General features: G+C 40.7%; 1 protein-coding gene across 8 annotated transcripts in view; it reads right to left on the bottom strand.

Moving 5' to 3' along the window:
• LOC138755825 (intermembrane lipid transfer protein VPS13B-like) overlaps window positions 1-12320 on the bottom strand; it is a 1263706-nt gene that overhangs the window by 379303 nt on the left and 872083 nt on the right. For 6 of the 8 annotated variants that reach the window (XR_011352575.1, XM_069922506.1, XM_069922508.1 and 3 more), the window contains 3 exons: window positions 9657-9798; window positions 8418-8829; window positions 6063-6174 (listed from right to left, as the gene is read on the bottom strand). Coding sequence is in view for 7 of the 8 variants with exons in the window: in XM_069922506.1 (XP_069778607.1) it covers window positions 6063-6174; window positions 8418-8829; window positions 9657-9798 (666 nt within the window). In the remaining variant the exon portion in view is untranslated. Of the gene's footprint in view, window positions 1-2545; window positions 2671-6062; window positions 6175-8417; window positions 8830-9656; window positions 9799-11208; window positions 11276-12320 lie in introns of those variants that run through there. The other 2 variants (XM_069922509.1, XM_069922507.1) reach the window with 2 other exon arrangements.

Here is a 12320-nt window from a genome sequence, read left to right on the forward strand (position 1 = left end):
TCAGATGGTAGCTCATTTCACATTCTCACGGCTCTCTGCATGAAGAAGTTCTCCCTCATGTTCCCTTTAAACTTGATATACCATCATAATCTCCCCTCATTCTTCTTCGCTCCAGGGAACGAAGCCTAAATCTGTTGAAGCTTTCCCTGTAGCTCAGTTTCTCAAGTCCCTGCAACATCCTTATAAATTTTATCTGCACTCTTTCAGTTTTATTGATATCCTTCCTGTGGTTAGTTACATTCTGTGCATGAAAATCACTCAATTGCAAGGTTAGTCATCAGTGTTTTCTTTGCCTTTAATAAGATTTAAGGTGAAAGAGGAAAAATTTAAAGAGGACCTGAGGGGTAACTTTTTCATACCAAGAGTGCTAGGTAGATAGAACAAGCTGCCAGAGGTAGAAGTGGGCAAAAATGCAATGTTTAAAACACCTGGTTGGAATGGACAAGTTGGGCTGAATGGCTTGTTTCCATGACTTTATCTATCCTCTATTCTTCGGTGTTTCATCTGTTATGAGCCCAGAGGACCTCAAAACCCAGCAGCGATAGAAATTCATCAAGACAATGGTTACTTAAACAAAAGTTGCCTTTAATTTTCTTTAAACATAAAAACAGGATCAATCTTTAACTTATTACTATTAATCTAACTTAGCCCCCTTCTAATTCTAAGCGTATGTGTATGTAATGTGCATGTGTTCAGGAAAGTTCTCTGTTTCACTGTCTAATCATTCACTTTTCACTTCTCCAAGTTCACCGGTATCAGGCAATTCTCATTCTGTGCACAGAATTCAACATTTATAATTTCCACCAAGCTCTGGTGTTTAAAGGTAAAAGGTTACCATTCAGGAATGTTCTTGTTGGTTTCAGAGAGAAATTTGTTGCTCATTGGACACCCACAAACTGATTTCCTCCAATCAGTCATTTCAGTGTCTTGCTGAAAAAACTTGCCCCATCATGAGTTTTCCAAATGATAACCTCTTCTTCCAGGTCACCACAGAGTTCGTCTTGTTTCCCTTATTTCAGGAGAAACGCTCTAGCCATCCATTTCCTCTTGTAAGGACTACAAGGGTTTTAAACAGGCTGAACTCAGAACTCACAACCTGTTTTCAAAATGGGGTTTTTCAACAAGCCTGCTGGCTTGCCATTTTGCAGCCTCAACTGTTCCTGTAGAACTGACTTCACTCTCTCTCCAAAAGAGAAATCATCCGTTTGTTTTTTCCTCTCTCTGCTTGCAAAAAAAATCAAATAACCTCTCCCAAGGCTCCAAACCTGATTTTCGAAAGATCTGATCAATATCTGAGCCTTGGACATGATCAACATTATGTTCCATTTGCACCTCCTTTCCAAAACAGTTCCATTGTCTCTGCAAAGTCACTGGTGACACAATGTCTCACTTCAGCAAAGCTCTTGCATTTTAAATGAGATGTCTTTTGTGAAGTGTTACTCTGTGACAAAAGGCAAAGGAGGAAAAACCCAACACCCAACCCCAACCAACCAATTTTCCCCTGCAACCGCTGTAACCATGTCTGCCTGTCCCGCATCGGACTTGTCAGCCACAAACGAGCCTGCAGCTGATGTGGACATTTACCCCCTCCATAAATCTTCGTCCGCGAAGCCAAGCCAAAGAAGAAGAAGAACTCTGTGAAGTGTAACCTAAACTAAACCCTCACAATCTATCACTTTTAAGAACATATTTTACTCATAACTGTTCTAACATATCCCGTAACACATCCAACACCCTCGATGCTTGAAAATAAATGGTCTTCAATGGAATGATTTTCAGATGTAGTATGTAACATCCTACATGATACATCTTACATGTGCTGCTTCAGTCAGGTAGAGTTACCAACCATTTTCTAGACACCAATCCACTTTCGTCTGTTTTGATACCTGTAAAATCTAAGCTTCTGGTTCACTGAAGCTATTATCACATTATCAGTCTTGAACATTTAATTGACAGCCACATTTCTCTGAAACTTCCTGGGGTATTTTATAACTTTATTAAAGGCAAAATGTACAAAATAAGTACGATTTCATTGATTCAAGATTTCAGAGGAATTATTAACATTTAGCGTCCGAGACTCTCACATGCACAAAAAAAATTTAGTTATTTATTTGTGTCTGTGAATACTTGTTCTGCATGTGTACTGTTTGTATGTGTGTTATGTCTGGTTGTGTGACTGCCTGTTTTGCCATGAGGACCGGAGAACACTATTTCGCCAGATCGTACTTGTGCAATTGTGTGATAATAAAATTGATTGTAACATGACGAACTCCTATTTTAATAAAATGGGACAGCATAGACAGGAGGACTGAATGGTCACAGTTAACATTTAACATTTCACACAAACACAAGTCACAGCCCAGTGATAATTTAATACTTTGGAAGGTTTGTCACAGTCTGCTCCAGAATTTGATACATTTGCAAAGACGCTGCTGAAGAGAAAACAGCTTTTGAAAGCAGCTCCTGGGGCCAGCCATTTTTTGTGGAATTCAGAGCATGACTGGGCCTTTTCGGTGAATTCACCTGCGGCAGGAGGGTCGTTTTGGGAAGCAAAGTGCTTCTTTTTGATAGCGTTAGTCATTTTTAAGTGTGACGAGCAGTGAAGTTCCTTGGAGAGACCGGTGACAGGGTCTTGGAAGTTTTGTGGAGGCCGCCCAGTTCAAGTCTTGCCTACAGAAGGACCAGGAGTGTTATGACCATAGCTTGTGAGGATGGACATTTCTTCAAAGGCAATGCAAGAAGAATTTCATGTGTCTGTAGCAGCCGCAACTCCAGTCTTGCTGTCAGTTCAACATTAATTCTAGGCATCAAATTTCAAAGGCCTGCACTTCAACACTGAATTTAAAAGTGAACTTTGAAGTAACTCTCTAGATTTTGGCCTGGATTGTAATGGTTTGGGTATAACACACACACACACACACACACACGTGAGACATCTACGCATTGCTGGGGATAGATTAGTGTTAAGGATAGTTTAAAAGTTAAGACTATAGTTTAAGAGTTAGAATTAAAATTAGTGTTTTAAAATTAAACCCTGGTTCATTGCCTATTGCTATATTTGTTTCAACGACAGATTTTAAAAAACTGTTACAGTATTTAAAGAACAAGAGGTATTTCAATCAAGCCACCAATATATTAGGAGGTCCTGGCGCATTTGAATCTCTTGAGCAAGAGGTTACACATCATTGCTTTGACTGCTCGTGTGCACAATATATACAATTCAACACTTCCAACAGACCAAGCCAGTAGTGTAAAACTCACCTCAACTGATTAGATTTGATTTGTTATGGTACTATTGATCTTGCACCATAATACAGTACACTGGAGTGATTTGATTTGTTATTGTACCATTGACATTACACCATAATACAGTACACTAAAGAGATTTGTTTCATAAATGTTTTTGTTCCACTAAACAGGATTTTATTTCATTATGACTGAGTCTACCCAAGCTCAACATTATCCTAAAGTGGCTGCCCTAGAGTAGGTACAATTATGTGGTAAGAGCATAATACTGAATATTTTTGGTTTAATATTTCAAATGCTTCTTAAATCACTTAAAAGCAATGCATATATTAAATCATTCAAGTGGCTTTTGCAGGTATTTCCTGCAATACTGAATGACAAGAGTTCACGGGATCATCCGATCTGCATAAAAATTAAATGTCTGACAAACCCATTGAAGCTCAATGCTATCAATTTGCCTTTCCTCACAACTCTCGATCTGTTTGTCTGTGTAGTGATGCCAGCAGAGAACTAGGAATTTCCCCGTTACTGATCTCTGCCTCTTTCCACAATCAATGTGATTTAGTATGGTTTTCAAATCCAGGGAAGGTTTTCAGAGAATATGTTTCGTCAAGAGGTTTCAGTTGAGAAGATTTTTCTTTCATATTTGAAGCCAACGTGGCCTCGACATAAATGTGGGCCAAGCTGGTCTCCAATTAATCAATGAAATATAACCTTTCATGGCAAAACAAATTCCTTGTAAGAGACATAAATGCTGAAGAAACTCAGCAGGCCATGCAGCATCTATGAAGGATAGCAAACATTGGTTACCCTTTACTTCCTACAGATGCCGTGTGACCTGCTGACCTTCTCCAGCACGTTTGTGTATTGCACTCGTCCGCAGCGTCTGCAGACCTTCCCGTTTAAATTCCTTGGGAAGCACAATAGAAGGGAAATAATGACATGATTACAATTTTAGTGAGAGGCTACAATCAAAAGGATATGTAGCAAATTTAGTCATGATATAAAACCTCTCCTTTGGTGTTAAACAAGAAAGTCTGCAGATGCTGGGGTTGAATGCAATATATAAATGTACTAGAGAAACTCAGCAGGTCACACAGTATCCATAGGAAGTGAAGGGTAACCAACACTTCGGGTTGGGCCTTCGTCAGGTATAAGCAAACACAAATTGAGTGAAAAACATACTTCTTACATTCTGCCTTGTACTTAAAGCCCATGCATCTTAAAACTAAGCCCCAATTCAGCCCTGGGAAAAAGCCATATGATCAATGTCTCATCATCTATCAGGTCACCCCTCAACCTCTGTCACTCCAAGGAGAAAAGAATGTTCACTTGACCTATTCTCAGAAGGCATGCTCTCCAATCAAGGCAGCATCCTTGTAAATCTCCTCTGCACAGATCAGAAGTATTAGTTACCCTCTATTTTGCTGCATTTTAATTGTTTGCAGCTCCAATCAGAATTATAGGTTAATGGAGTCAGATAAAGTACAGAATCCACAACAATCATCAACCCTACATTTCAATCAATTTCCCCTGGATTCATCTGTACACTAAGGAATTGACCCACCTTGTTACCTTTGAGATATGGAAGGAAACTAGAGCACGACAGGGACAACATGCAAACTCCAAACACAAACACCAGCCGATGACAGGACTAAACCCAGGTCTCTGGCCTTGTGAGCCAAGGGCTCCACTAGGTGCACTCAAACTCTCCCCCGTGGGACCCTCCTTGTCACACCAGCCTGCTACCAGTACAGATGGGTGGCCAAGCCGGCACTACATCCCTGAAAAATTCTCCCACAAGACTGAGCAAATTGCAAGCAGTGCCAAGCCATTAGGTATTATTGGATCCTGAGCCCATACAAACGAGAGGCCCTGATGTCCTAATGACAAATTGTCGCTGTATAGACACCTAAATTATTATTTAAGATTTTAAAAATTAGAAATAAAATCAAATGCAACCAACAGTACTATAAATTATTCAAAGCAAGGGAAAACAAAATAATTAAGTTAGTTTCAACTCCCCTTAACTGGGTATGCCAAAGAGTTATGGGGATTGGATGGGGTGAAGTTTGATAAGAGTGTCCAGGAGAAGTTTCGGTTCAGCCTACTGGGTAAGAGGCAATATTGGACCTTACACATGGGATTGAGGCTGGTTAGGTCACTGAAGTAACAGTAGGGGACATGTACACAATATCAGCTTTAAGATCGTTATAGAAAAGGATAACATGAGTCCTCAAGTTAGAATCCTAAGCTGGGTCAAGGTCAATTTTGACTTGACTAGACTTGATGAGTTATGATCTTCTGTGATCATTGTCTGAAGAGGGCACGTAAAATCGTTGGGGATCCCTACCACCCTGCACACAGCATCTTTCAGCTGCTCCGTTCGGGGAAGAGATGCAGGAGGATCAGAGCCAACACCACCAGACTGAGGAACAGCTTCTTCCCACGGGGCAGTGAGAATGATGACCATCTGGGACTCTTATATCTTGGAACAATATTTATATTTATATATAGGAATATTTGTCCTGCATATACATTGTGTGTGTTTTTTTGCACCAAAGACCAGAGAACACTGTTTCACTGGGTTGTGCAATCAGATGACAATAAACTTGACTTGAATTAGCAGTAGATGACTAGTCGCTAATGTTAGAAGGTCAAAGCACAACTGCTAAATGAAGGTACTTAAGAATGAGATAAGGAAAATTCAAGTCAAGCATGTGACCAACAAGGGAAAGGGCAGGAAAGGAAGAAACCCGATTGAACAAGAGATATGGAGGCATTTCCAGGAAGATTCTCCTGTCAGATTTACTTACTGGTAAATGTCCTTCCTCAGAACTGTTCTTCCCAGGGGATTATCAGCCTGTGGAGCCATGGATACTGAACCAATTTTAACAACCAAAGTGTCCTCTTTTGCCTGTGCACTTCCTGCAATTTAAATCAGGAAATGTAAATTTCAGGGTTGTAAATTGCAATTTAATTTAAATTTACAGAAGACAAGCTGTTCTGAACCACAGAACTGTAAAACACAACAGTACAGAAACAGGCCCTTCACCCCATCTCGTCCATGCCGAATTATTAATCTGCCTATGCTGTGATTGACGTGAAAACACAGAAATGCTGGCGGAATTCAGCAGGTCTCGCAGCATGCCTTGAAGATGGGCTCAGGCCCGAAATGTCGGTAATATATCCTGACCTCCTATACACGCTGCGAGGTCTACTGAGTTCCTCCAGCATTTCTGTGTTTTTGCATTAATCTGCCGAGTCTCATTATAGTCCCAATGTTAAACACAAACAAAAGAAAGAACTTGTGGCGACGCACGCAAGTTGTCGCGGCGAACCAGCCCCGCTTGAATTGCGCGGTCAAAGATGGTGTTGCGGGATCTTCTCTTCCAGTCTAGACCAGAAGGGTCAGCGTGACATGAGGGATGCGCCAGACACGGCCTTAAAGGCTGCGGCACAGAATTCTAAGTAAAGCAGTTCTGTTTCTTGAGCTCTCAGCCTGTCGTCTCAGTCTTTTCGCTGCTTTCGCGCACAACCCGCTCCAAACTCTCCCAATGAGGAAGTTCCATTATTATTGAACCGGTCCCCACTCTCTTTACCCTCCTTCCTCCAGCTCCCCACACTCCTCCCTTGCATTGAACGTAGAAATCTACAGCACATTACAGGTACTTTGGCCCACAGTGTTGTGCCAACCTAATAACCTCCTCTGACTTGCCTAGAAATTCCTTACTTCATAAACCTCCATTTTCCTCAGTTCCATGTACGAATCTAATAATCTCTTAAAAGATCCAATTGTACCTGCCTTCTCCACCATTGCCAGAAGCGTAGTCCGTGCACCCACCACGGTCTTAATAACCTACCTCTTACATCCTCCCTGTACTTAATCCCAAGCATCTTACAACTATGCCCTCTTGTGTTAGCCATTTCATCCTCTGGAAAGAAGTCTCTGGCCATCCACACAATCATTGCCTCTCATCATTTTGTAGACCTCTATCAGGTCATTCCTCATCCTCTGGCATTCCAAGGAAAAAAGGCCAAGTTCACTCAACCTATCCTCATAAGCCATACCTTCCAATCCAGGTAATATCCTTGTAAATCTCCTTGCAACCTCTCTATCGCATCTACATCTTTCCGGCAATGACATGACCAGATGTGAGCACAATATTCCAAGTCAGGTTGAACAAGCTGTGACATTACTTCACGGCTCTTGAACTTGATGCCCTGATTAATGAAGGTCAATACAGCATACACCTTCTTAACAACACCATCAACCTGTGCAGCAGGTTTTAGTGTCCTCTGGACATAGACCCCAAGATCTCTCAGTTTGTCCACACTGCTCAGAGTCCTTGCATTAACATTGAATCCTGCCCTCAAATTTGACCGACCGAAATGAACCACTTCGAACTTTGCTGAATTAAACTCCATCTGCCACTTTGTAACCTAGCTCGACATCCTATCAGCGTCCCTTTGTAACCTCTGGCGACCCTCCAGCCTATCCACAACTTCACTCACTTTCAAGTCATCTGCAAGTGTACTGACCCACCCTTCCACTTCCTCATCTTTTCTTTCTTCCAATCAAACCGGATCTTCCTCAGCCCCTTCTTCCCATCACCTCAGAGCTTCTTACTTGCCCTTTTATTCTCCTCTCCAAATTACTATCACCTGCCAATCACTGCTCTCCCATCGCCCACCATGTCTATTCAGCCCGCTGTATCAACCTATATTGATCCCTTTAACGTGAGCTAGGCCTTCGCCGCCCTAGTGATTCAAGTATTTGTCCAAATGCTTCATAAATGTCGTGAGACTATTTGCCTTCACTGCTTAGTGCATTTTAGACACCAGCTGGCTATGAGAAACATTCTTCATCAGATCCACTCTAAACCATTTAACTTTCACCTTGTATCTCTTCTCTTTGACACTGCCACCAAGGGAAAAAATGTTTTACGATCCACCCTATCTTCCCCCCTCCCCCATTATTGTACATACCTATCAGAACACCCCTCGCCTTCCATCCAGCCTACCCAGAATTTTATTATAACCATAATGCTTGCAGTGAATCTCTGGCACCTACTCTAGAGCAGCAGGCCAGAACTACAAACAATATTCTTGGCGTGGTCTCAACCAGAATCAATGCAGAGCCAGCACGCACTTCTGAAACAATGGATTACCTCCTCCATGTTGCTCATGCACTCCTTTGGGAAAGAACACTCGGATAACACTCGTGTTGATGTATATGAGTGGCAGGTCACGTGACGTCAGGGCATGTGCTCTCATTGGTTGCCCGGTTGACTTCCTCTTTCCCTTCGGTTTCTTCGGTAACTTTGCTTGGAATATACTCGCCACCTTGTGAAGCAGTGGGAAGGAGAGCACAACGTCGAACGGCTGGGCACTGAGGAGGATTTCATAGAGGTACTGAGGAGAACTGTCCGCAATTCCTTCCGCCAGCCTGTGTAAGCTCCGTGAAGCCCGTTCAGACCGCGATGTCAACTTGTGCCTGACGTTGCGCGTTACCGCCCTGGTGTAGGTAAGGGAAAGAAACCCATGCTGCTGGTGGGAGCCTTCTAAAAGCTTGGCTGCCATCTGCATGAGCACAAAGTACATACCACAAATCAGTAATGGGTGGTGGATATTTCTACCGTAAAGCAGAGAAAAGCTACTTTAACCATGCTTATTACTGCTTAAGGCAGTTTTAAAGTCATTTATTTTAAGCGGCAAGCATGACCATCTGCAATAAATATATAAAAATGACTGAAGCCCTTCTTAAAGTCTCTTACAAGCAAATTACTTCCTTGTGTAGCACCAGGTGGGCCTGACTTTTAAACGAAAACACACAACACTATTGTAATTGAAGCCCAGGTTTACTTTGAGTGAGAAACTATTTTAATGGTTTTCATTACGAGTTTCCAGTTGCAAATATTGCTTACTGACAAAGATTCATTGTTTTAAAATTACTTCTACACCTGTTCTGAGTGTTTTGTTTTAAACAAGTCTGGGAATATACAGCTCCACAAATATAATTGTTCCATTAAAGTGCCTAACTGCACCTTGTGCTCACTTCTTCCCTTGTTTCATTGGGCACTGCCGCAAAGTCATAATCCTGCTGGCAAGGGTCAAACGTGAAAGGAGGCTGTTGATCTCTAAAACATTAAGTGCTGTTGTGACAGTTGAAGGGACAATATCTTTATTTCTCATAATTATCAAAACTCTTTGTCACATTTCAATACCCATGAACACAAAATAATTTTAGCTGTTTGACTTCAAAAAATATTGTTATTGGTGCTACCCAAGAAAATAATTGAAAGAGTGATCGCATATTGAAGATTTCACACATTTATTGCAATAAATGTATATAGATCAAAGGTTATCAAAAGATTAAATCAGTAATAGTAATTTAACTTATTCCTTACAGGAGGAAAGAAGCCAGAAAAATGACTGAAAGGATCTTGCTTGCTGAGGGGTCGAATCAACAAGGTGCGTCTGTTCAGCTTGTCAGTACAAGAAAGTACGACACCTCCGAAATGCCCCAGAGACCATGTGCCTTCCCCAAGGCTTGAGGTGATGGACAAGAGAGAGAAAAGAGACAGTGGTGGGAGGGGGGGGGGGGGGGGGAAGCAATAAAAAGCCATAAGCAAAAAAAATTAAAGATTGTGTTGATTATATGAAGGTTATAACAGCTGAAAGCAGCTGGAGGCACAGCCATCCAAGTGATCCCTCGTTATGTGTTCCCAATACCAAGTAATATGACAGGCCTCTGTCCACATGTCACCCAAAGTGTTGAAGAGGTCAGCCATTAAGTCTTTTATTAACCAAACATTTATTAGTTAACTTTCTAAAGTAACCAACTCTTACGGTCACAAACGATTAGGAAATTGTAGTGGGCTATGTCCAAAAACAAAATCGAATTATGTTTTAATTTGGCCTTTGTAATTATTCAACCGGGGACACATAACAAAGGGAAAACATGAAGATAGACTGACAGATTTCCTGTTGGTCTAATGTATTGAATTAAATTCAGCAGAAGGTAGAAAATAAAACCTCTTTGATTTGGAATATAAGCCGTGAGCAACATCAGATATGAGAAAACAAGGTTACAAGAACTACAACAACTGCCTTTGTAAACAGCAGTCCCACATATTTGATGACAACAAAAAGCAATTTTTGAATTTAAAATTAAATGGTGTCGTAAATGTTTTTATCCTTTTAATTGAAACTGTAATTATTTTTTCCCACTGGGGTTTTAGAGTGGCGCATCTTTGAAATTAGTTCAGTAATTATTTCAATATTTGTTATTCTTTCACATTGTCATCGATAATGAAGTTGCGTTTAGGCAGATAAATGGAAGTATTATTCAATTATGATAAACAATAATGTTTATTTTTGATTGTTATGTTTTCAGATGAGAGAGACAGCCATCTGCTCAGAGTTATGTTTGCCAGTTTCTCCTTGCATTCAATAAAAAGTCTTTCTGATATAGAGAGGTTTGGTTTTCACCAATAAAAAAATGAATTTAAAAGGAATATTGGCATATTAGTTTGAAATTCCAAATGCCGTTCAAGGGATAGACTGAGATTATCAAATGCGGAGGGGAAATGGAAGAAACCTCCTGTCCAATTGGACTTACAAAATCATTCTTAAATAACCAATGTGGAAAAAGTACGTTTGATTTGATTACATATGTGGATACGTTAAAAATTGTTTTTCTCTCGCAAAACTTGCGGGGTTAGGTCAGACTGGTCGCAATCTATTGCAGTAAAATGATACGTGCTGAAATGTTTTTCTCCCTGTATGCTTTTGCATGTTAAAGAAGAGGCTGCATGAAGCCTGCGACAAACCCAACTGCAAAATTCTGTGAAATAGATTAGCACTTGTAACCATTGTCTTCACATTCTGCAAGACATTTATCACTCAGCTGGAAGGATTGAGAAGTTTGTACTGATTCGTTCACTATGAAAGTCTCACCCCAGGTTTTTCTTTGCATTGTAGAAGGAGTCCATCAAACTGTCCTGTGTGCCAGCCTTCACCTGGCCTGGAAAACACAATTCCTGCCTTGTCTAGTCTAAGAAGTCTTGAGGTTTTAATGACTTACACAAAATATGAACTACACTGGAAATACACACCCCGAGTATTAATTAAGTATAGTAGAAATGACCATCACTTAGTTTAATAATCAAATTAAAATTTCCATTTCGTAATATATTAATTGATGAAGTAGCAGTATATTCATAGATCAATTAGCATTCTACCAATACCAGAGGGAATGAATGTTGCTTGATCTGTAAGAAAATTTCATGAGATACATATGTATAATTAGTAGAGAATCGAAACCAAGCGGTCTACAGGAGATGAGCCAGGAAAATTGGAGAAGCTACCCAGATATAATTCTGAAGTCACAATTTCTGACATTATATTTTTCCCTATTTTGACAAAACATGCCTTTATCCACACTTATAATGTAATCTGCAAATACAAATGTGTCATTCTGTAACAAGGCTGGCTCATCATCTGGTTACTGGGTCAGGAAAGGGCAGTGAATCTGTGGAATTTGCTGCCCATTGAAACAGTGGAGTCGACCTCAGTAAATATATTTAAGGCAAGGTTGGACAGATTTTAATATCGTCAGGGAATTAGGGGATAAGGAGAAGAGACAGGTAGGTAGAGATGATCTACCTATCATGGCAGATCAGCCATGATCTCATTGAATGGCGGAGCAGGCTTGACGGGCCAAGATGGCCGACTCCTGCTCCTATTTCTTATGTTTAAATTTTTAAAATTTAGACATACAGCATGGTTTCAGGCCCTTTTGGCCCATGAGCTCATGCCACCCAATTACACACAATTGACCTGCAATCCCCGGTATGGTTTGAATGATGGGAGGAAACCGGAGCATCCAGAGGAAAACCCATGCAGACGAGGGGAGAACATACAAACTCCTTACAGTAAGAATGAGATTCGATTCCTGGTCCCAATCATTAACTGTTCTGCGCAAGTTCTTATGGTCTTCAAGCCAATGACAATCTCACTGAAATCTATCCTGCTATTAAAAAAAAAATTATAGCTGGGTCTTACTACTA

The sequence above is a fragment of the Narcine bancroftii genome, chromosome 2, assembly GCF_036971445.1.
Source record: "Narcine bancroftii isolate sNarBan1 chromosome 2, sNarBan1.hap1, whole genome shotgun sequence".
Taxonomy (NCBI): domain Eukaryota; kingdom Metazoa; phylum Chordata; class Chondrichthyes; order Torpediniformes; family Narcinidae; genus Narcine; species Narcine bancroftii.